The sequence below is a fragment of the Solanum lycopersicum genome, chromosome 8 (assembly GCF_036512215.1).
Source record: "Solanum lycopersicum chromosome 8, SLM_r2.1".
Classification (NCBI taxonomy): Eukaryota; Viridiplantae; Streptophyta; class Magnoliopsida; order Solanales; family Solanaceae; genus Solanum; species Solanum lycopersicum.
The window spans coordinates 48256535-48283508 of NC_090807.1; the positions used below are offsets into that span (position 1 = coordinate 48256535).

The 26974-nt window shown below is 35.1% G+C and overlaps 1 protein-coding gene and 1 long non-coding RNA gene across 2 annotated transcripts; both read right to left on the minus strand.

The window, feature by feature from the left end:
• Window positions 1-958: 958 nt before the first annotated feature.
• On the minus strand, window positions 959-4106 carry LOC138337995 (uncharacterized). The gene is made up of 6 exons (XM_069288443.1): window positions 4032-4106; window positions 2878-2980; window positions 2505-2584; window positions 2176-2399; window positions 1510-1709; window positions 959-1239 (listed from the first exon to the last, which is right to left on the minus strand). Exons 1-6 carry the CDS (start codon window positions 4104-4106, stop codon window positions 959-961), a joined length of 963 nt encoding a protein of 320 aa, XP_069144544.1.
• A 330-nt stretch (window positions 4107-4436) lies between these two features.
• On the minus strand, window positions 4437-16679 carry LOC104648802 (uncharacterized). The gene is made up of 3 exons (XR_742756.4): window positions 16557-16679; window positions 7452-7516; window positions 4437-4702 (listed from the first exon to the last, which is right to left on the minus strand). It is a non-coding gene; the product is annotated as an uncharacterized lncRNA (long non-coding RNA).
• Window positions 16680-26974: the final 10295 nt, after the last annotated feature.

Genomic DNA, 26974 nt, shown 5'->3' on the forward strand with positions numbered 1-26974 from the left:
CTTTGTGAAGTCTTCAACCTTTCTTGAATAAAATTCACCTTCTCCATAGCTTGGTGAGATAAATCTTGCCTTATCAACCCTGCTTCGCCATCTTTGAACCACCCACTAGGAGATCTACATCTTTTCCCATAAAGATCTTCATATGTCTACATTTAGATGCTCGAATGATAACTATTGTTTTAAGCGATCTCAATGAGAGATACGTGATCATCCTATTTTTCTTTGAAGTCGATCACAAAATCTCTCTACATATCTTCCAACGTCTGGATAGTACGCTTGGCTTGTCCATCTGTCTGAATATGAAACAGTGCTCAAATTCACCTTCAAACCCAAACCTTTCTGGAAAGATTTCCAGAATTGTGCAGTAAATTGTGCACCTCTATATGAAATAATAGAGATCGGAACTCCATGAAGTATTACTAGTTCCGGAAGGTACAAATTAGCATAATGCTCATCCAAATAGGTAGTCTTGACGGCAAGAAAAGGGATGAATTTGTCATTTTGTCGACAATCACCCATATGGAAATATGTTGCCTTCACGATCTTGGCAAGCCTGTGATGAAATCCATATTAATCATCTCTCACTTCCATTCCGGAAGCTCTATATTCTGAGCTAAACCTCTAGGCTTTTGGTGTTCCACTTTCACTTGCATTCAATTTTAACACTTGGAAACAAAGTCAACAATATCTTTATTCATGCCTTCTCACCAATATACCTCTCTCAAATCACGGTACATTTTGGTGGAACCATGATGAATGGAATATCTGGAGCTATGATCCTCCTCCAAGATCCTCTCTTGGAGTCATCCACCTTAGGTACACATAATCTACCTTGATACTTCAGCAAATAATATCCCCCTTGTTCAAAGGCCAATGCTCTTTGGTTATGGACACTTGCTTTCAAATTAAGCGAAATAGGGTCTTGGCCATGATTATCTTTCACCTCTAACACTAACTATCATTCAGCCCCATTTGTTATCATTATGCCTCCTTCTGTGGAATCTATAACCCTGACTCCCAAACGTGTAATTGTGTGCACATCTTTTGCTAACTCCCTATTTCGTTCTTCGACATGGGAAGTAATTCCCACGGAAAACCTGCTTAAGGTATCAGAATCCACATTAATCTTACCTGGGTGGTAAAGAATACTCAAGTCATAATCCTCGAGTAATTCCAACCATCTTCTCTGTCTGAGGTTGAACTCTTTCTGAGTGAGCACATATTGGACGCTCTTGTGATCTGTGAATATATACACATATAAATAATGACGCCATATCTTCAACGTTAACACCACTGCAGCCAATTCTAAGTCATGAGTTGGATAATTCTTCTCATTAACTTTCAATTGTCAAGAGGCATAAGCTATAACCTCGCCATTCTGCATTAATAGACAGCCCAAGTCAACTCTAGATGCATCACAATACACCACAAAGCCTTGAGTACCCTCTGCTAAGGTCAAAATCGGAGCGGTAGTCAATCTCCTTTTCAACTCCTAAAAGTTTTGCTCACAAGCTTCAGACCATTGAAACTTGATTGTCTTCTGAGTTAATTTTGTCAAAGAGGAAGACATAGATGAGAATCCTTCAACAAATCTCCTATAATACCCAGCCATATCCAAGAAACTCCTTACATCTGTTAGAGATGTGGGTCTAGGACAACTCTGTGTGTCAACTTTAATACCTTCACAGAAACAATATGGCCTAAGAATTCTACCGATATAAGCCAAAACTTACATTTGGAGAACTTTTCATACAACTTCTTATCTTTTAAAGTTTAAAGAACAACATATGGATGACTAGCATGATCTTCTTCATTCCTTGATAAATCAGTATGTCATCAATGAAAATAATGAGAAACAAATCCAAATAAGGTTTGAAGACTCTGTTAAAAAGATCCATGAACGCTGCAGGTGTGTTAGTCAAACCAAAGGACATACACAAAAATTTATAATGCCCATACCTTTCTCTAAAAGTTATTTTGGGAATATCACATTCCCTAACCTTTAACTGATGATATGCTGATATGAGGTCAATCTTGGAAAAGCAAGAAACACCCGAAAGTTGATTGAAAAGATTATCTATCCTTGGAAGAGGATATTTATTGTTAATGGTCACCTTATTTAATTGAAAGTAATCTATAAACATCCTAAGAGACCCATCATTCTTCCTAACAAACAAGACCGGAGAGCTCCAAGGTGAGACACTTGGTCGAATGAAGCCTTTATCTAATAGATCTTTCAGTTTCTCTTTTAATTCTACTGGTTCCATTCTGTATGGTTGAATAGAGATAGGACGAGTATCTGAAATGACATATACGCCAAAGCTTATGTCTCTTTCAAGAGGTACTCCAGGTAGATCATCAGCAAAAACTTTTGGAAACTCACTGACTATAGTAGCTGACTGAAGGGAAGGTATATAAACACTTGAGTCATTAACTTGGACTAAGTGATAGATACATCCCTTAGAAAGTAACTTCCTCGCCTTAATGTACGAAATGAAATGAACCTTAGAGATTGTTGAACTACTAGCCCACTCTATGACTGGCTCATTAGGAATTTGAAACTTGACAACTATTGTTCTGTAATCTATTGATGCATAACAGGCATGAAGCCAATCCATACCAAGAATGAAATGAAAACCTACCATGTCTAACTCTATTAAATCAACCATGGTACTATTGTGACTCACGAAAATAGGACAATCATGATAGACTCTTTTTGTTATAATGGATTCACAAACGGGTGTGGATACACTGAATGGTTCGCTAAGTTGCTCAGGAGAAATCTCAAAGGTAACATTAGCATACGGAGTTACAAAAGATAAACTTGCTCCTAAGTCGAATAATGCATAAGCATTAAGTCAAAGTCTTGAATCATACCAGTGACAACATTTGACAAATTCTCTTGTTCATGGTGATTATTAAGAGCATACAAGAGGTTCATTCCTACGCCTGTACCAGAAGCAACTCCCCTAGGTACAGCCTATTTGGTGGAGCAACTGATAAATATTGAGCTATATTTCCCAGATTTCATCGCCAGGCTTGTCCTTGGGGCACTCTCTCATGAAGTGAACCTATTTACCACACTTTAAACAACCCGTGAAGCCTTCTCGATAGATTCCAGAGTGATTCCTACCACATTTTGTGCAGGTAGGAGGCTAAGTACCTCCTTACGCCACACTACCTTGAGACTGAGCTAGCCTACCCTTAAAGTGCTGCAAATTCTGGCCACTATACTAACTTTGGTTTCTTGATGTAGGTGCACTAAAAGATTATGGTGCATGCCCCTTTGGTTTCTGGAATTGTGGTCGGCTTGAACCACTTTTCTGTCGGCTAGACTTGTTTCTGATCTTGACCTTCTTATTTTGATACTCTTCTCTATCCTTTACCTTGTTTTGTTCAACTTGTTGAACATATACCATCAACTTAGATATGTCCATGTAACCTATGAATATGGAAGACCTACCTTACTTACTTGAAGTTCGACCCAATCCTGCAACAAATAGACTCTTTCTGTTCCTCATGTCTTTCAACAACTTGGGAGTATAGCGAGATAGTTGCGTGAACTTCATCCCATACTCTTGCACACTCATGTAGTCCTGTTTCAGATTAAGGAACTACCTCACTTTGGCTTTCTTTAGTTCGCGAGGAAAGAACATCCCTAAGAAGGCTTCTTCGAATGAAGCCCAACTAGGATGTGGTACATCCTCAACTCTACCATCCTTCCATTGATCAAACCAGGTTCATGCCACACCCTTTAGTTGATACACAACCAATTCAACTTTCTCAACATCCACCACATGCATTACATTAAACACCTTCTTTAAATCCTCCACAAAGTTCTCTGGATCATCCGTAGGGCTTGATCCACTGAAACTAGGAAGGTTCATTCTCTGAAACTTACAAACTCTCGAGGTATCAGATCCTTCTTATTGAGCTGCTCTCTGTTGCCCAACCTGATTTTTCACAACCTAACTTAGCATTCTGATAGCTTCCCGGAATTCAGCATTGGTAACCTCTCATTGGGGTTGCACCTCTGGTGCATTTGGAACCTCTTGTTCCTCAACATTCCTTCGTGGTCGACCTCTGAATGCTCTTCTCAGAGTCATGATGGTAAGAAAAATAAGTGTAAGCACAAATTAGAGAGAGACTTTAGAGATAAACTCTTTGAACAAAAGGAAAATGAATGAAGGGAAACAAATCCTCCTAATCATATATGTGGTGCACTTCACACCGATGATTAAGACTCTAAAGACACGACTTCATAGACTCCCTAGGACTCTTAAACTTTATTCTTTGATACAAAGTTTGTCACACCCTGAGCCTATACTCTGGATAGACTGGCACTCGAAGACCATTGCTGGACCTCAAGCGAACCCTTGACCTAGCTTACTTAACTCAGAGAAACACTAAAATCAAATTACACAAGAAAAAAGACATGTTTAAATGAAAATACTTCAAATAATATCTGGTTATGATGGCACTCAAGTCTCAACAAGAAACAATAGCTAAACTGAAGTACTAGATCTACAAAGCCTCTAAACTCAGTATATAGGGATGTTGGGACAGACCCCACAACATCCAAAAACTAAACTACTAAAACAAAAGAAATGTATGTCCTCCACAATTCAAGGAGGATCACCACTAACTCTAGAGCTCGATCTGGATCAACGAAATGCCGGGTGTTGATCCTTGCTACCTGCGTCTGCATCATAAAATGATGCATGCCAACTAACATTAGTATGTTGAATATACGAAAATGCGATTTGGAAAGCTAAACAAAACATAGGCTTGAAAGGGAGTAAGAATGAATACTTACCTTATCTCTGCTCAACTCAGGATCAACTAACTCATTATTCAATATATGTAGTTAAAATAAATGCAATATAAAGAAATATTGAGTGAAACATGCTTAAACCTCTCTCTCTCTCTCTGTGTATATATATATATATATATATATATATATATATATATATAATGTATGAGATGTATATAAGATACAGTAGTGCTGTATATAAAAATACAATGACTGATGTATGTAAAAAATATATTTTTCTTTGAGAGATTCTCTAACCGACAACCATCACTTAAGAGGCATAATGATGATACAAAAAATCACCGCATGCTGCATCCTATGCCCGACCAAAGATACATGACCTGAACTGCCTAATGGATCCACTAGTATACTATGAAAAGGAATCATCTAAAAAGTATGACCCTAATCTAGCCATGGTGTCTAACATGGTTTATGGGGGCTGTGAGTTATCTGAACTATCCCTCATATCAGTGCTCAATTCTACTCCCAAAAATATATTGGCTCTTATGTTTAAAAACATACTGATTTTGTGGTTTGAGATTAGTGCTCAAAACTTAGCTTTTAAAACCTCTCTTGGAAATCATAGTTTCCACTTCCTTCTATTAAAACTAGCCATAGGCTTGTTGAAGTCTAGATTCCCTCCTTCTCAAAAGTTTTAAACATTTTATTTGAACTCTTAGAGACTACTTAGTTCTCTTATAACTCTTGAGAAGTGAACTCAACTTGATACTCTTTGCTTACTTGGAACTGAATCTTAAGGAATACTTAGTTCCCTTATAGATTTTGAGAAACGAACTCAACTCTTTACTCTTTCTTGACTTGAACAAAGTGAAATTTTTTATGAAAGACTTTATAAAATTTGATAACTTTGACTCGCTTCATAACTTCTAGACTTGGCTCTTAACTTCCTTAACTTTCATCCGAACTTTCCTTGAATTGGATTATGGATTTAAGGATCATGATCTCATGTTTATGGATGATTTCATGATGTTTAGATGTACTCTATAGTGTTGGAATAAACTAGGAATTAAGGGTACATCACTTAGGAGTTAGTACGAAAAGATAAGTAAAGAACGGGGTCTCCAGGGTTCTTGGCGCTCTAAGAGGCGTGAAGCGCCTTAGCTCGACGGACAGAGGCTTTCCTCAAGCACGGCTCGCCAGATCCTTACAAATAAACTCTGTCTTGTGGAGCTTTGGATTCACGGACCGAACATTTATCCAATGGGTTTTTGGACTTTCTTTTTCATTTTTCATCTCTGAATCTTCCTAATCTCCCATGGTTTCAACCCCAAACACTTAGGATCCCCAATTAACTTAATACCCAATAATTTAGACCCAAAAAAAGTCTAAAAACATGGATTACAACTAACAACGATCAACAACAATTCAATCAACAAGAACTTCAAACGTTTCATCAAAAGATTCAAGATTTCCTTTCAATTTAACTCTAATTGCTGTAGTGAATCAAGTTAGAGGGTGGGTGAAAGAACCCATCACCGAATGATCTCATATACCTTGTAAGGTATCACCCCTGACGAAATCCACAAAGCTAAAACTTTCCGTTCCTGTGTCTTCTTCTTCTTTCTCCTATTTTCTCTTTTCCTTCAAAGCCCTAGTCCATTTTTCCTAAGCGCTTAAAATGAATGAGATCCATTTTGACCCCAACATATTATCCCCAAACAAAATTAATTAATGACTTTAGGAAAAGACCAAATCACCCTTAACAAATTCGGATTTGGAACTTGCCTTACTCAACTGTCCATCTTATGAAGGTCATACCTCACTCATACGACCTATACTTGCAAACTCGACGACGTTGGAAGGATATTTTGACGAGCTTTCCATACATATAAAGAACTCACCTAAATCTTCCTAAGATGAGAGCTTTGGCCTTTGAAAATGACCAAAACTTACTTTTCAAATCTGGAAATTTTCCAGATTTCCTTACTTATTTCCAAATTTGATTCTTCTTGTTTTTCTTAGATTAAGCACATCTAATTTAAGAAACGAGATGTAACACATTCCTCCTAGATGGACGACGTCTTGCTACTTTTTGTGGAGGCATAGTTATTTGATACACGCGCAAGCACAAATCAGAGAGAAATTTTTAGAGAGAAACTCTAACGCATGAAAAGAGTGTGAAAGAAGTGAAGAAATTTCTACATGTAGTAGCCTTCTAATTATAGATATGGTGTGCTTCACACTGATAATTATGACTAAACATACACGACTTCATAGACCCCCTAGGACTCTTGATCTCTGTGCTCTGATACCAAGTTTGTCACTCCCCGATCCTACACCCTGGGAGTGGCTAGCAATCGATGACCATTGTGGCCTCGAGTGGATCCTTGGTCCTACTTACTTAACTCAACGAAAGAAAAAAGTCATAAACTTAACTTAACTGAAGACAATGTAAATACTTAGAGTGTTTTTAAAACTAAAACACTCAAATTTGTCCAAAACTGGCAACCCAAGTCTTATTAATAAGTAATAATACTTAAAGACCAAGGACTAAAATATGATTGTCTATCTATGAAGCCTCTAGTACTGAGCTGGATGTTGAGAAAAACCCCACAACATCTTAATGAATAAAATAGAAAGTAATTAAAAGAGTCCTCCGAAATGCAAGGATGCTCACCACTGACTCTAGAGTGCTCATCTGGATCAACAGTGTCGCTGGATGCCGATCCTCGTTACTTGCGCCTGCATAATTATATGATGCATACCAAGTGGCATCAATACATTGAATGTACAAGTATGTAAGTTGGAATAACAAACAAAATAGGATTGATTGGGAAATCTGAAAAACTTACCTGGTTCAACGAAACTCAACATACTGGACTTACTTCAATATAAAGCAATTTAAAATAAGTTCAATATAAAGAAAAATTGTCTAAAACATGTTGTAAACTCTGTGTGTATATAAAGATACAATTAACTCTTAGATGTATGTAAAATATAATTAAATTGTTTCAACCATTCTATATCTTGCTCACGAATCGGTATCATGATTGCATGAGAATCACATCAAATATATGTATCTTGTATGATTCACATATATTTGAGATATATAGACAAATCTTACTCGCCACCTTCATGTTCTTGCTTGTCTCTCCATATTTCAGTATATAGCAAAAATATGTATCTTGGTGTATCTACTTAAAGTCTGATATGAAATTATTAATTAGTGAGAAAAAATATAATAATTTGTTATAGACAATTAATAAATATGGTAGAAAAGTTGTGTAATTAGATAGTTTCTTCCTTTTAATTTTATAAATCAGTTAGGCTTAAAGCAAACGACTGATATGAATACCTTTTATTATTTAGAACTATTTCAATCACGTAAACTGTAAAAAAATGATAAGAAATGACCATTCGGTTATTTTTGTTACAAAACTTTAGCTAAAATTTGGAAAAAGCACAAGTACCTCCTACATTATGATCGTTATCCCAAAGATACACCTTAACTAAAATAAGGTCCTATTACCCGAACCTCAAACTCATTTGTTTTGGAATTTGATACACCTTTTAGATTACGTGACACACTCCATGTACACGCAATTGAGATATGTTGGAGATGATTGGATGACACATAGACTGAAAAGGTGTACAAAATTATAAAAAATGGGCTCAGGGATATTAGGAACTTAGTTTAGTTAACACGTGTCTATGAGATTTTGGTCATAATCTAGGTAGTGCTAGTACCTTATCTCGGCAAAATTGCAAAATTACTAAAATTGACCAAACCTTTTAGTATTCTTATTCTTCCTTCCATATTCGACATTAATAATTTTTGTCTTCTAGTCGTTTTTACTTTTCTATAAAATTTAATGTACAGTAAAGGTGAATCGTTTTGAGCGAATTATATATCAAAAGACATGAAACATCGAGAGGATTTCATATCTAAAATTTGAGATTATTTAGAGGTAAATTTGAGTGTATCGAGATTGAATAGTCAATATATACTTCATATATAGTCATTGTATACATTTTATATAGTTAAACCATATTTTTGGTGTGTGTATCATAATGTATACTCAGTGCATAACTCATATATAGGTACGATATATTATATAGTCAGTACATACTTTACATGACTTTTAGCAAACTACATTATATAATCAATAAATATGTTGAATATTTTTTTTAAAATTATATAACTATATTTATTGTAAACTAATTACTAATTTATTATATATAATTGAAACTTATATTCCTAAATATAAGGCCAAAATTAAACATTTATCTTAAATTAAATGTCATTTCAGTTATTTTGTGAAAAGGTTCACATAAGGACAATGGAATTAACTCACATTCTACGCACACTCTTCATTTACTTAATGCCAAAAAATATTTGAAAAAGCATAAGCCGTCATTGGAGGGTTAAACAGACAATTGCTTCTTTCTTTTAAGCTACATAGTTCATCAACCTCCTATTTTGATTGTAGATTCCTACCTCTTGCTGAATTTGATGGATTCGAGTATGGTTTTTTACTCATCGACATTACTTGTTGATCTATTGAACATTGCCCTGTTTTTTTTAAAAAAAGACGAAAGACTATTCTTATTTGAGATGTGGATGAAGTTCTAATTTTTTGCCCCGGTGAATTGGTCCATGAGAGGACCCTTTTTAAGTTTTAATTCTGTATATAATTAATATATGGGGATAAAAAACATGATTTTTTCTATTTGTTTTTGTATCCTCAATTTTGTTTGGATGAAATTATGTTTAGTTTTTTTTTTTTGCGTGTGTTTGTGTGGAGGAATGCATGCTTTTGCTAATAGATTTTATATATAAGGGACTTTGTCCATGATATTTGAGATAATTTTTTGTATAATCACTTTTTTCACTCCTAATCAATCACAGCAACTCAAAAACAATCAATTCTAATTTATATTCACAATAAAATACAACCCCGTTTTCAATCATAATTCACTTTTTTTGATAGTGAATAGTGATTATTAAGGATTGGAGTTGTGTTTGGTTATAAATATAAATTGGAGTTAATTGTTTTTGAGTTTTTATGAGTGATTTGAAGTGAAAAAGTGAAAGCAACTTGAATTTTATGGCCAATCGTGTTTTTTTTGGGAGTGTTTCTTCCCTGCCACTAAGAAAGAAAATAAGTTAAGTTATTCATGAATTTTTAAATGATGTTATTGAATGAAATAAGATATAAAGTTTCTTTTCTTGTAAAATCTAAGGTATGAAATTTGTAGAATCATGTAACTATTGGAAAGAATGATGCATATATGTTTTTTTGGAACTTATTTATTCCCTTTTATTTTTCTTTTGGTTGCTATTTATTGAGAAAATGAGTATTAGAACGTCAAAATTTGATACATATGTTGCTTGTAACTAGTCAGAATGGATAACAGTGATGTACAGATGGTGGATGCCGAAAAGAATTCCGTGCTAGTGATGTCCTAGTGTCAAATGAATCCTCGGTAAAGTACAAAAATGGTGCTAAGACAGAAGACTTGATTGACATAAGAAATACCGAGGACAAGACAATGATAAGAGTGATTCAAAGAGATAGGACTTGAAGAATGATAGAAGTGAGGTAGAGGATAAGCTCAACAATGCTTATCCCAATCAAGAATTCGGTCTAAACACAATTTGCATACTTGACCGATGACTCATTGGACATTAGGACATCACTAGTAAGGATATATTTTTTGACATCCACCATCTCTACATCACCCATATCCATTCTGACAACTAGTTACAAATAACATATCATATATATCAAATTTCAGCAATCTAATACTCATCTCCTCAAGAAAGAGCACCTGAAAGAAAAAGGAAAGGGAAGAAATAACTTCCAAAAAAACTGATATGCATTACTCGTTGCACTAGTTATATGATTCTCTACAAATTTCATACCTTTATTTCAACTTCAATTTTCACAAGACAAGAAACTTTATATATTATTTCATTCTATAACTTTATTTCAAAATTCATAAATAACTTAACCTTTTTCTTCCTTTGACACTGATATCAATGGCAAAAAAGGAAAGACTCCGAATAACAAAAATGAATTGCCATAAAATTCAAGTTGATTTAACTTTTTGTCATTCCAAATCACTAAAAAAAAACTCAAAAATAACTCGAATTTTCAATTATCATTATTCGAAGTTTGGTGTTTGGTTGAATATCAGAGTTGTGTTTGGTTGTGAATATAAATTGTGGTTAATTGTTTTTGAGTTTTTGCGAGTGATTTGGAGTAAAAAAAGTTTTTCAAATTCTCTCAATTTTCATGGACAATCTCCCTTATATATAAATCTATTAGCAGAAGCATGCATTCCCCCACACAAACACACAAAAATCCCTAACTTTAGTTTCATCAAAACAGAATTAAGGATACAAAAACAAACAGAAATCTTGTTTTCATCCTTGATGTTAACTCTGAAAAGAATGAAGACTAAAAGAGGTCCTCCAAAAAATCAATTCACCATAAAAAATATCAAAACTTCATACATATCAAATTTGTTTAGTTTTTTCATTTGTTTTAAAAAATAGAGCAAAATTAAAATAGATAAACAAGTAATGACGATGAGTAGAAAAACATACAGGAATCCAAATCGGAAGTTAACAAAAAGGGAAACTATCATGAGATTAACCCTCCAATGACGACTTTTGCTTCTTCAAATATTTTTTTACGCTAAGCAAATGAAGAGTGTGAGTAGGATACGAGTTAATTCCTCTATCTTTATGTGAGACTTTTTGAGAAATTCACTAAAAAAAACACTTAATTTAAGAGTAGTGTTTCATTTGGTCTTATATTTTAGAAATAATTTCAATTATATATAACATAAGTTAGTAATAGTTTACAAATGGATATACTTATATAATTAAAAAGAATATTCAATATATACATTGACTATATGCTATAGTTTGCTAAAAGTTATATAAAGTATAAGAAAAAGGCTAAAAATACCCCTAAACTATCGGAAATGGTTCAAAATTGCCATAAACTTTATTGTGGTTCAAAATTACCCTTCCCGTCAAAGTATTGAGTCATACTTACCTCTTTTAATTAACATAAGTAGGTTAAGTTCCACCTAAAATCCATATGGATGCCACATAAGCGCCAAAGATTTTCCACTTCCATGCAGACTAATAAGATCCCTAATATCTAATCTCCCCCTCATTTCTCTTAAGATTCGATTTCAGCCATTTCCCCTTATTTTCGCGCGTAGGGTAAGAAATGATTCACATATTTCTTCACTTTGCGCTTGGGTTTTGAAGTTGATTTTGTGGCTGGCTTTTAAAGTGGATCTTCTCGGCCATAGGTTAGAAACTATTTTTTCTTATTTTATTATGTTTACGATTCAAAGTTGTGGATGAATCCATAATTGGTGATGAATTGATGGATTAAAAGGGTAAATCTGATCTATTTATGATAGTCTTAGGGTATTTTTGATCCTTTCTATAAAGTATATACTGACTATATAATATAGCTTACCTATATATGAATTATAAATTGACTATATATTACGATACGCTGAAAAACTAAATATACTTTAATTATATATGAAGTATACATTGCTTATTCAATGTAGATCAACTCTAATTATCTCTAAATAGTCTCAAATATATAATTTACTCGAAAAGATTCACGTTTGCAGTACCTTAAATTTTAAAGAAACGGATAAAAAATTAGGAAGACGCATGAAATGAAAAAAGAGGAGGAGGCGGAAGAAAGAAGGAAAATATGTTATTCATGGCGAAACTGGAAGGACGAAGAAAAAAAGAGTCAGAGGTCTGGCCAATTTTAGGAATTTTGAAATTTTAGCGGGATAAGATACAAGTAAACCCTAGACTATAATCGAAATCTCATAGACACGCCTTAACTAAAGTAAAATCCTATTAACCCTCCACCCCTTTCACCCTAGGAGCTGCGGGCAATTCAAAGTTGTTGGTACACTTGATGGACTCCACAAAAGAAAAACACAAGCAGGGCTTAGTACAGGAAAACATGTACTAAGTAGATATCATCGGCCGACTCAAAATAGTAACTATTATGCATAAAGTAATAGTATAAAATCAACTATATCACTTGGCGGGTGATAAACTAAAACTGGAATGAACATGTGACAAATGAAGCAAGTACGTAATCAATGACTATATCAAAAGAACACATGAGCACTCATCCCTCCACACCATACTATTTTGGGAAATGGGTTCTTTAAGATCGACAACATTCAGTTGATTCAATATGTTTCCTCTTTATTATTATCGTGTCAAAACGTGACACTGCAATCCAATAATACCATGTCAAAACGTGACACCCTGATCAAATAAAACTTTGTCAAAATGTGAAACCCTAATCAAATAATATTGTATCTGAACGTGACACCCCGATATAATAATACCATGTCACAACGTGACATCCTCATCCAATAATACCATGTCGGAACGTGACACCTTGATCCAAAATAATATTGTTAATTTATCACCTATTATCACCACTGTTCAATTCCTTAACAATATTTCATCATGTCTTCTTTAGTCAAGGAATTACTTCGATAGAGAGGGTTCAATATTATAAATTTCATGGTCTCTGAATTCCATACCATTCACAAAGAACACATAGATTATCCAAGACACACAACCAAGTCACACAATCACACAATAAAGTACATATAGAACTTCACATTATTAATCAATGCACATTAATCACTATTACTGTATGCATAATAGTTACTATTTTGAGTCGGCCGATGATAAATCATGTGTTGCAAATTGTGCCTATTTACCCTTTATCTGCACTTAGCCCTCTGAAATGTGTTTGTTATGATATTCATAGGATTTTTGTTAAATTATTTTGGAACTTTAAGGAGGATGGCAGCTACTCACTCGAGTGCTTGGGATGATATCTATGTTCCAAAGTGTGAGGGAGGTTTGGGGTTTAGATCTTTATTTGATGTGTCCAAATACTTTTCGCAAAACTTTAGCGGAAGTTTAGGACTTCTTATTATTTATGGGCTAATTTCAGTGGAACAAATATTGTAAGAGACATAGATCTCAAGTAGTTTAATGGAATAGTGGTTCACAGGTATGGAAGGTTGTGCTTCAAGCTACACATTATTTTGATCAAGAAATTTGGTAGGAACCAAGAGAAGGTCATGATAGTGTTTAGTTTGATAATTGATCACAATTGGGAGCTCTGTAGTATATCTTACCTATTCACATGATTATGGACTGGTTGAAACAATATAATGAGGTATTAGCTTCTATATTAAATAAGGAGGTTTGTAGGCACATTAAAAATGTTATGGGAGATATGCCTTTTGCAGAGGGCAGATATAAGCTTGATGGATACCTAGTGGTACTGGGAAATTTAAAATTGGGTCTGCTTAGGAGCTGCAAGGTGAGGAAAGATCCTATAGATCTAATCTTTAACATTTGGGAAAAGGCATACCTTTTAAGGTGTCTTTCCTTTTGTGGAGAATGCGGTTCAGAAGAATTCCTATAGGAGAGGTTTTGATTTAAAGGGGCATAACTTATTCTATGGAGTGTTGTTGTAGTGATAATATATAAGAAACATTTATGCATTTGTTTATTCTCTATTATGATTCATATAAGGTGTGGATGTTTGTTTATGAAAGTTGCAGGTTTGCATTTTCCAGTTGTTCAGCTTAGGCAAGTTTTAGTGGATTGGTGGAAAGCTGACTGTTCTACAAAACTGAATTAAGTTTTTAAAGTAGTTCTTGCATTTATTAGATAGAGCATACGGAAAAGAAGAAACTTGATCAAGCATTGGGAAAAATGAGTAAGCTAGATTTCATGTTGGATATTCAAAGAATCATATATTTATTTGTGAAATATTGATATCCTTGTTTGAAAGAGATGACTAAGACTTGGCCCCTATTTGTGAAGTTGCTAGAGGGGTGTTCACCACTGATCAACTACAAGGTTGTTAGATGGATTCGTCCTTCAAGTGGAACTTATAAATGCAACACTAATGGGCCAGGGATAGATTCTTTTGCCTTCTGTGTAAAAAATGAAGAAGGTTACTTCCTTTATGCTGAGACCAGGGCAATAAAAGATGTTTTAGTTATTGAGTCTGAAATTAAAGCTTTCAATAATGGTCCTAGATTATTGTTTGCATAATAATCAAGTTTCGCTGATTGTAATTGAGACAGACTCTCTATTGGCTCAATAAGTATTAAATGGAAATTGGGAGGTTCCATGGTTGATGGCTTGGGACGTTAGGTACATACAAAGCAGAATGATTAGTAAGGAGGTGGATATATAACATACATTCAAGGAAGGGTCTCCCTAGCAGACTTTTTTAACAAATCATATTGTTAATTTTGCATGTATAAATAGGCAACAATTTCACAATTTGCAGGAGATTCCATAAAGGCTAAAGGAATTGTGGAATGAGAAGAATAAAAAATTCCTAATTTGCAGATGATAAAAGTTCAAAATAAGGACTACATGATACAATAGGGAGACATAGAGTTAAGTAAATGTATCAACAACAATGAATTGGGTAACAAATTGAGTTGATATGCAAGAACTAGAACAGTGAAATATTTAGTAGACTTCGGAATAAAACTTGTTTTTTGTTATCTTGAGCAGTGGTATCAACTCCTTTAGTGGTTCAACTTGTTAGGACAATAAATTAGAGGTCAGAACTAAAGAAAACTAAATGCCAATCGAAGGGATGGAAGACTTATTTTGACTAAGCTCGATTTAGCTTGGATGAAGTTTGGGCAGATCTCGAGACCGTAAATTTGAGGCCATTTCAAAGGACAATGAACTGAAAATCTCTAGAACATCTCGTATCTCTATTGAAATTTAGATCTACACTAAAATTGAATAAGTTTTTATTGGTTCGAATCACAGCGTCAGTGAGAATTTTGGCTATAAAATGATTTCACACCAAATTTGTGTGTCGTGTAGATTGCAGTTTGTGCTGTTGAGAGATGAATGGAGATCTGTAAGCTGGATTCCAATCAGGAGAAGATGGGTCAATTAGGGGAAGAGATCAGAGTAGTTGAAATAGAGTTCTTCCTTTTTAAGCTTTGCATATTTGTTTTGCTTTATTTTATCTTTTTCTCGTTAAATGCAGATCACTTTTTTTCTGTTGTTTATACTTTTATTTTACCAAATAAATGACCCTTTATCGGGTTGCATTTTAAAAAAACTCACGTAATTCTTTTAATCAATTTCCTATAGTTCAAACCTAAGAGTAAGTCATAATTCCTACAATTAACATAACTTCAATGGAATTTAAATAAATCCATACACATAATATTTAATTATTTATCTCCATATATCAAAATATTTATTTTTAATATGAAAATTTAGTTAATTTAAAAAGTCAAACTGACTATTTTGAGAGACCAATTACTCGTACAAGAAACCAATTGCAAAACTATAATCCAATTGCACCGCTAAATGTTGAACTCCCATTTTCTTTAAACCCACAAATACCAGATAAAATATTAACTCCTCGTGCATATATTTCTCAATCAAAATACAAACCTTGCTTTTGTAATTGAACTTTGCAACTTCTTTCTCCCAGCACATCATTAAATAAAATGAATGACCAACCTTTTAACATTTAACTTTTGCTCTAACTCAAACTTCTTAATGAAACCCACTATAGTGTATATGAGGAATTTCCAATTCCAACCTCTTCTCAATTTGATTTTTCTTCCCCAATCAATAACACTGCAACATACTAAATATTACCTAAAGAAATCAAAGAGTTTGAAGCATTACCTGGATAGTAGTCCCTTCTAGTTGACGTCGCAGGTAGTGTTTCTCTTGCCTGATCTTTTAAATTATCTAGTGTAACTAATTATGAACTAATAAATATTAAATCTTACTAATTTTAATGTTATCTTCCTTAACCACCAACTAATTAATTATTAAAAACTACCAACTAATTTTATAAAGTAGTTACAAATAGTCCAAAATATTCAATTAGAATCTAGCGAAAGTATCTTATGAAATAAAAAGGGAAAATACCCAAGTACCCCCTCAACCTATGCCCGAAATCTCAGAGACACACTTATACTATACTAAGGTCCTATTACACCCCCTGAACTTATTTTATATGTACTTTTCTACCCCTTTTTAGCCTACGTGGCACTAGTTCAAAAAAAAAGTCAACCATCGTTGGGCCCACAAGATAGTGCCACGTAAGCTAAAAAGGGGTAAAAAATTATTAATAAAATAAGTTCTGGGGGGTAATAGGACCTTAGTATAATATAAGTGTGTCTATGAGATTTCGGGCATAGGTTGAGGGGGTACTTGGGCATTATCCCAAATAAAAATCTCTAGTACTCAAAACGATCAAATGCATTGTTACAATAATGTAGGAGGTACTTGTGCCCTTCCCTATATTTTAACTGAAATTTGGTTAACGGAAATAAATGAATGGTTATTTCGTATTGTTTCTTCTATATTCTATTTGATTGAAATGATCCTAAATAATAAAAGGTGTTCATTTTCAGTTGTTGGTCCTAAACCTAACATATTTAAAAAATAAAAAGAGAGAAACTATCTAATTGCACAATATTCATACCGTATTTATTAATTTTCTTTATAGTTTGAAATTATTATGTTTTGTCTCACTAATTATTAATTTCATATCAAATTTTAAGTAGATACACCTAGATACATATTTGTGCTACCACATATACTAAAATAGGGAGAGAGACAAGCAAGAACAAGAAGGAGGCAAGTGAGATTTGTCTATATATCACAAATACATGTGAATAACACTAGATACATATATTCGTATTGATTCACATGTAATTTGAATACCGAAACGGGAGAGAGATAGAGAATGGCGAGTGATATGTGAAGGTTATACTCGATATAAGTGAATTAACTTGGATACATTGTATCTTGTAATGACCCAATAAGTTATTTTTGGGAATTTTGAACTATTTGCTTTACTTGACATAATTAATTGATGGGTAATTGACTTAATCAATAGTTAACGAGCTAAAATGATTATTTAATGACACCTTATCCTATTTTACCCTTATATAATAAAATAAGTGTGTAAAATTTATCAATTTAAGTACAAATTAATTCAAAAAATAAATAAACAAAATAAAGATGGAACAGACGAAAGGTTAAGGTATCTCGCCGATTACGAATTGCTTCAGGTAAAATTTTGACCGAAGTTCCAATCTTTCTACGCATGCTATTGCATTAACTGGTCTTTATAATGCCTAGGCTTTCATTAAATGCTACCTATACATGCATACAATTGAAAAAGGGAGTTGTTGGATGAACAAATTGGCAGATCCTATAAATTAATATTATTATATTAATATATTTGTTGTATTATATTGAAAATGGGAATACAGAAGGCTTATGATGTGCGCATTGTTCTGGCGGTTTTGAAAATGTGAGGGACAAGATGCAGTGCTAAGTTTATAATTATTATTATATTTCTTTATGATTGGTCATCAAATTTCGGATGCTAAGTGAGATATATTTGTGGTTGAAATTAAAGAAGAAAGTGAAATATAATAAAATAAAATCAATGAATTAAAAGTATTGAATGAGAAAATATGCATATTGATGTACGTTGTACAGTGAGTATACATTCTAGAAATTTAAGGCATTGGTGTTTAATGTATGTTTGCTAAATGGTGCGCCAATGATTGGCCATAATGAGCCAATCATTAGTTGGAAGAAGGGTGTTGAAAAGAAGGATGTTCGAAGTCAATTGGATGTAATATTCATACTTTTTGTTATTATATTATGAATCAAGTTTTAATATATTGGTGTGTATATTTAAATATCAGATGAATAGTATTTTGTGAGTACCATTAAAATTATGATATTAAAAAAATGGGATTTAATTCTAGACTTTAAACTTTGAAAATATGATAGTTGGCATCAAGAATTACGAAATTGGTCATAAATTTTGTTGTATTTTGAGGTCAACGTTAAGCACATAATAATGTGGGTGTTGTTAGTTCCGACATAATATTGTGAATATATACTTGGATAGATTCTATCGATTCGAAGCTCAACGGAAAGGAATAATCAAGTCTAAGAGTGATTATTCGATCAGATGAGGCAAGTGGATTTATAAACCCTTTTTAAGCGTATGGAATTAGTGTATTCCCTTGTGTGTGATGTTTGAGAATGATCTAGAGGATTATTGCTTATTTGTTGGTGTTTTATCACAATTGCATCGTTGAAAATTGTGTCTTGTTATCAAAATGATTATCTCCTTATTTTTTTTGAGTATATCATTTGCATTGATTTGAGACATGGTTGTGATAGGTGTTATGTGATAAGAGGATGTACCATTTTGAGGGTCGTATCGCGCGCTGCAATGGATATTTTATTTTTGAGGGACATATCGCACGCTGTGATTGTTACTATTATTGAGTGTCGTATCGCACGCCGCGATGGATGCATGAACCTGGGTCCTAGACTTAGAGAAAATAGGTGTGTATCATTAGGTTAGATATGCATCACTGTATTTGACATTGGATTCATGGCATTGCACATTTTAATCATCGATAAACTTGAACTTCTTTTGTGGTGATCTTGTGAGTGATTTTCGGTGAAAAATGTGACTGACTAATATTGAGTTGGTATTGAGCATTGTAATATGTTAAAGTGTTGTTATTGAGCTGGGTGATTGTAGACTGTTAGGTTTGGATGGTTTTATGCCAGTTGTAGTATGGAGGCTCGAACATGGTGTAAGGAGTACCCATATTTTGTTCTCTTATCTTGTGTTTAGAGGTTTATTTGTTGGGTACCGTGTGGTTTGGTACTCACCCTTGATTCTACAAATTTTTGTGGGCTACAAGCCCGGATCTTCGTGATACCTTCCATTCTTTTTTTTTCGAGGCATCTTGTGAAGAAATTGTAGGTAGTTGTTTGTCACCTCAGTGAACCTTCCCGCTCCAGTTTATGACTTTGATTTTACTTGAATGACAACTTCATTTTAGACTTGTATGTTTTATTTTAATTCTAGTATATACACTAAAGACTTGTGCATGTGAAAACCTGGTTTTAGGAATTGAATTAAGATAACTTGTTTTCATAATAGAAGCTGTTATTGGGCTTTGTTCATTTCTGCACTTTTTTAGATGTAGGTTTTTGGGCTGACTTGTCTTGGTGAGATAAGACAAGTGCTATCACACCCATTTTTGGGGCGTGAAAAAATGGTATCATACCCAGGTTTATAGGTATCACGTGTATAAAAGTCGAGTCTACATAAAGTCTCTACGATTAGTATGGAGATGTGTGTAAGTATATAAAGACTATTAAAAAACTTCCTTTTTGTTCATTCTTTATCATCGTTGTTCCCTTCTTTAGTATTGAGTATTGTTTACTCTTTTGACACACGACGAGGACTAGAGCTAATGTTACTAGTGGTATAAGGAAGGCACTTCCCAAGGCAGCTGTTGTGGCCCCAGCTAGGGGTAGGGGTAGAGCCTTAGATGCAGGTTGTGCTCATGGTACGAAACTAGCAAGAGGTCGTGGCTGTGGAGCAGCACCAGTGAGATGTCGTGCTAGAGAGGTCTCTCAAGAGCCTTGAATTTGATGACAAAGGGGACCAAGGTTCCTCTAGAGCCCATAGTCACACCTTTGCTTCAGGATACATTATTGAGGGTGTTAAATGTGCTTGATATATTTACTCAGGGTGTGGTGCGACCGCCTCAGTACATGACTCTCAGACTAGAAAGGGGGCTCAGACCAAAGAGCGGTAGGAAGCCCCAATTATTTAGGATACAGTGGGGAAGTTACCAATGGATCCTACGGTTGAGAATGATCTTGCATTAGCAGTTGGGGGTCAAGGTGCCCCATTGGTTGTTTTGATAGTGGACGAGTGATACGCTCAAATTACACCTCCCAAAAAAAGTATAAGCAGTCGTATCAAGTAAAGAACCCATCAAGTAGGTTGGGATCGATCCCACGAGGAAAATAGTTTAGACTTAACTTCAATATACAATTACTTCTATTTAGTCAAGTCGTTTCCGAAAATAGGTTATTTAAGGGGGGGGGGGTTGTGAAACAATAGTCTTTTAATATTGCTAAATCAAATAAGTAGCAAGAGTAAATCTTTAGTGTTTATTAAGTTGTGAGAGAAACTAGGGTATAAGTGTTCCTCATAGGTTCATAACGCCGTATCCCTAGCTATAACAATTATTCCCTAGTGTTTTGCATGCAAAGTGATATGTTACGTATGTGATGCACCGTGGTTTCACGGTACTTTCAATGCTTTTTCCTAAAGATTGGTGTATGTCTAGAGCCTTTTTGTAGTAATGTAATATGTTTTTGTCTTTATTTTGTAGGAAAGTTGTCCAAAACTAAAATTTAGAAGGCATTGAAGAATTAGTGCATAAGTGACCCACGAGGCCATCGATGGTATGTCGTCCTATCAATGGGCCGTAGGTAGTAATGTCGACTGGAGGTTCAGGAATCTAGAAGCAACTTGGGGAATTCATAGTAAGTGTGGGGCTACGGAAGGATCGAAGGTCTGTTGGCTGATCGACGGACCATCCTGGCAAAACTTCGATTTGATCAAAGAATATCCCATTACCTGGTGTTGAAGAAAAAGCTCAATATGGAAGACGAGAAGTATCAATGGACTGTAGGTGAATCGACGGACCATGCTGTTGGTCCGTCGATTGGATCAGAGAAGATACAAAGTGAAGGCTGAAAAATGATGCTAAGTATGGACCAACAGAGGCAGTTGACGGTCCGTCGTTGAAACAACGGACCGTCTGTGGAGGTCGTCGATTGAAGCCTCGTTTTGGACAAACTTCCCTTAATTTAACTCCTTTTAATTTAGGACTTTTTTATTATTATAAATTGGGCGAAAAAACTCGTTTTTGGGGTTGGATTATTTTACTAATTTCATAATTTTGTTCTTGGAGATTATTTTGCAACTTCTGCATTAATTCAAATTTCCAAATTTGGTTTTAAAGATAATTGTATGATTTCAAGTTGAATTTTTCTTTGAATTTTTCAAAGTAAGTTTATGATTTATTATTTATCAATTATTAATTTTTATCATCTAAGCACGGGTAACTAAATCCACAAGTAGTGTTGTGGGAACAATGGGTGATTAATAACATAAGCCTAGCTAAATAACAATTCGCAAATAGGTTATTGTATGCATCGATAATTTTTTCTTTTAGAAGTTTATTTAATTAGTGCACGGGTTAGAATTTGTCTTATTGCTACTTGACGGACCAAGGGGGTAGTTAATAAGAAAAGAATTATCGACATGGATTAAGTGGATACTATCAATAGGCTAGTTTTGATTGGTGTGAACTAATAACTAAGGCATATATCGAATATGATGTTAATATGAAGTAAAAGTAAGCTTTAGTTGCTTAAAAACACGTAGCCGGACCAAGGTATGGGGTAAAATTCTCTAAATGCCAGAACAATGATTTAGAGATACATAACTTATCACTTTGCACACAAAATACTAGGAAAAAATTGTTATAGCTAGGATTATGGTGTTACGAACCAATGGGGAACACTTACACCCTAGTTTATCTTACATATTGATAAACACCAATAATTCACTCTTGCTACTTGTTTTATTTAACATCATTACAACACTTTTTTCACAAAACCCCTCCTTTAATTACTAGTTTTCGGAAAGGACTTGACTAAATAGAGGTAATCGTACATTAAAGTTAAGTCTAAAATCATTTTCCTCGTGGGATCGACCCCAACCTAATAGTTTGGTTCTTTACCTGATACGACCGCTTATACTTTTTTAGGGAAGTGTAATTTGAGCTTATGAAATTTTGGCGCCACTGCCGGGGAGAGTGGCTTTTAGATTAACTTTAATATCATTATTTAATTTTAGTCAACAATTTCCTAGTTTTACTTTTCTCTTTTGTTTTTTGTTTGTCTCAGGTCTAGCTCTAATTTATGCTAAATACACAAAGCCGAGGAGAACTAATCGTACCACTCGATCTTGAATATAACCGTACACTCCGCAGAATAAATGATCAACAGAATCCTGCAAATCTAGATGATGGGATCAACCGTCAACCTGCTCCGCCGGTTGATGCTCACAACCAAGTGATTGTGGACAACCCTGGTGATGGTGCTTTGAGGAGGCGACCTTCCGTCCCACACCCTCAAGATTTATACAGAGGAAACATTAACATCATCGACTCTGATGGACCTCTTGTCGTACCTCCTCTACCACAAGGTCACAAATTTGTGGTAACTAGTAGCATGATGCAGATACTCACCGCCATAAGATTGTTTTCAGGGCTACCATATGAAGATCCACATGCTCGCATCACCAAACTGAGGTTCGTGTGTAAGAGTTGTGTAGGGAGGCCAGACTTGGACATGGAAGTAATCGGGTTAAGAGTGTTCCCTCTCTCACTGATGGGAGAGGCCGTAATATGGTTCACTAAGTTGCGCTATAATTTGATCTATACTTGCGACCAGTTGAGGGATGTGTTCCTAGCACGGTGCTACCCGGTGTCTCAAAAGCTCAACCACAAACATAGAGTGAACAACTTTGTGGTATTGCCTAGGGAGTTGGTGAGTAGATCTTGGGATAAAATCACCTCATTTGTGATCAGTTTCCCAAACCACCGCATTGATGATAAGTCGTTGAAAGAGTACTTCTATAGGGGGAAATATGATAATAATAAGGCAGTGCTTGATAATATTAAGGGTGGTTCTTATGGTGAGTGCACGTATGCAGAGATCGTAGAGAAGTTGGAGAAAATCTCACGCAACAATAATGCTTGGAGCACTAGGAAGTTGGACACTAGGAGAAACACCTTTGCAGTGCAAGATACACACAATCTAGCTGCAGATGAGATTCGTGAAGAGATGTTTCAAATTAGAAAGTTTCTCCTAGGGATGATGGAGGTAGTATGATGCGAGTTAAAGATATGTTATGAAAGATGATAAGGAGGTTTGATGGTAGTGATGAGCACGCTACGAAGTTTAGAAGTGAGTTGGCTAATATTGGATAAAAGTTGGATGCACATGTAGTCTCAATCAAGCATCATGAGTTGCAAATGGCCCAATTGTCTATTACTGTGAACCCACGTCAACTGGGTACTCTTCCTAGCAACATCGTCCAAAATTCAGAAAATGATGGACATTGCATGACAATCACTATTTGAAGGGGTAAGCAAATAACTGATCCATAAGAAATATTTAGGTAGTGGAAGCTAGTGGTGAGTTTGTAGACAAAACGGTGAAAGAAGCAGAGATACCCCAAAAGGTGAACCCCGTTCCTATCCCACCACGACCATTCCCGCAAAGATTTGTGAAGAAGAATGAGGATGGTAAATACCGGCATTTTATTACTATGTTGAAGCAACTTTCCATCAGTTTCCCTTTGATAGAAAGATATGGTTACAAATAAGAGATCTTTAAGTTTTGAGGATGATGCCTGAATGCAACATTGTATTGCTATTGCTAAAAGGTCTCTTGGTTACAATAAAGAAGATCCGGGCGCTTTTATTATTCCATGTACCATCGGTTTGTCACACTTTGCTAAAACACTATGTGATCTCGATGCAAACATAAATCTTATGCCTCTCTCCATTTATAAAAAAACAGGGTTTGGGTGACCCAAATCCCACTAAGATGCGATTACTGATGGACGATCGAACAATGAAAAGGCCTATTGGGATACTCGATAATGTTTTAGTGAAGGTGGAGTCTTTTATATTTCTAGTCGATTTTGTGATTCTTGATTGTGAGGTGGATTTTGAGGTGCCTATTATTCTTGGGAGGCCATTCCTTGCTACTTGTCGTGCCTTGGTTGACATGGAAAAACAGTTTATCTTAAATAATGAAGAAGAAACTTTAAACATTTGTAGGTCCATGAAGCAGCGTGGTGAGATCCAAACGGTATGTGCTATATCCTACAAGATTGAGAGTACGTCTGAGTTACGAATCTAAGAGCACCTTGGTGTTGAGACACTAGTGATAGTGATCATGAATTTTGAAATTGATTGTATTGAGGAGTATTGATCGTTGATTGAGGTACTTGATCGAGGTGATTTCGGTTCAAACCAAAGAAATTGGAGCTAGATATGAAGCATCGTGAGTCTTTACCTGCGAAACCATCTATTGAGGATGCCCCATAATTAGAGCTTAAGTCTCTACCACCTCATCTGAGGTATGTATTCTTTGGAAGAGATGACACTTTGCCGGTACTCATTGCATCATATTTGAATATGGAACAAGTAGAGTGTCTGTTACAAATTTAAAGATGTTCAAACGAGCCATTGGTTGGAATATTGCGGATATTATTGAGATCCCGCCCGGTATATGTTCAAAAAAAATCCAACGCATGCACGATCACAAGACAATTATTTAGCACCAAAGACATTTTAATCCACCTATGCAAGAGATAGGTAAGAAGAATATTATTAAGTGGTTGTATGCCGTAGTCATATATACTATTGCAGATAGTAGTTGGGTATGCCTTGTTCAATGTGTGCCCAAAAAAGGGGGAACGGTAGTGGTTCCTAATGAGAAGAATGAGCTTGTTCCAATGAGGCTGGTGATTGGATGAAAAGTTTGTCTGGATTACCGGAAGTTGAATGCATGGACTGAGAATGACCATTTCCCTATGCCTTTCATGGATCATATGTCAGATAAAATCACCGAAAAATGATGGTACAATTTTCTTGATGGTTATTCGGGTTACAATCAAATCTCTATTAAACCGGATGATTAAAAGAAAACCACCTTTACTTGCCCTTATGGGAAATTCACATTCAAGATGATGCCTTTTGGGTTGTGTAATGCACCGGCTACTTTTCAGAGATGTATGATGTCGATATTCTTTAATATCGTGGAGGATACTATTGAGGTAATTATGGATGACTTTTCAGTTGTTGGCGACTCTTTTGATCGTTGTTTGAGTCACTTGCTCGAGGTTCTCAAAGATGTGAAGATTTCAACCTTGTGCTAAATTGGAAAAAATGTCACTTCATGATGAAAGATAGTATTTTATTGGGACATCGCATCTCAGAGAAGTGGATAGAGGTTGATCGAGCAAAAGTTGAGGTTACCGAGAGGCTTCCGCCACCCATTTTTGCAAAAGGTGTGAGAAGTTTTCTTAGGCATGCAGGCTTCTACTGGAGATTTATTCTGGATTTCTCAAAAATTGCACATCCTCTGTGAAAGTTACTAGAGAAGGAATCTACATTCTATTTTGATGAATCCTATTTGAAGGAATTTAGAGAGTTGAAGGAGAAGTTGGTGTCTACGCCCATAATTATTTCCCAGATTGGAGTAAGCCATTTGAGGTGATGTGTGATGCTAGCAGGGTTGCTATTGGGTTGGTGTTTAGACAAAGAATAAATAAAATCCTTCACCCCATTTATTATGCTAGTAAGACCCTAAATGAAGTACAAAATAACTACACTTGACTGAATAAGAAATCCTTTCGGTGGTATTTGCTTTAAAAAAATTTTGCTCCTATTTGTTTGGCACGAGAGTTTTTGTGCATACTGACCACTCCACTTTGAGGTATTTTATCGAAAAGAAGGATGCAAAACTAGGTTTAATTAGATGGTTCTTTATTGCTAGTGTTTGATTTTGAGGTGAAAGATAGAAAAGAGATCGAAAATAAAGTTGCCGATCACTTGTACAGATTAGAGGATGAAGCTATGCAAGAGTTGGGTGAAAAGGTTAAAATTGATGATATCTTACCTGATGAGCATGTATTGGACGCTTCTCATGACTTGATTCCATGGTTCACCGATTTTGTGAATTATCTGGCTAGTGATATAGTCCTATCGAACTTGTCCTTCCATCATAGGAAAAAGTTCATGCATGATGTGAAAAATTTCTTTTGGGATGAGCCTTACTTATACCGGAGTTGTCCTAATGGGCTTATTCGCCGTTGTGTGCCGGAAGTTCAGATGCTAAGTGTTTTGGAGGCATTCCATGCCTCGCCTGTGGATGGGCATCATAGTGGTGCATCCGGAATGCCCACAAGATTTTGCAGTGTGGGTATTAATGGACAACCATCCACCAAGATACTCATGAGTTCGCCAAGGCATATGATAGGTTTCAAAAAGATGAAGGAATTTTGAAGAGGCAAGAGCCTCCTTTAAATCCTATTCTAGCGATTAAAGGCGCATTGATTTTATGGGCCCATTTGTGAGTTCTTATAGGATGAAATATAT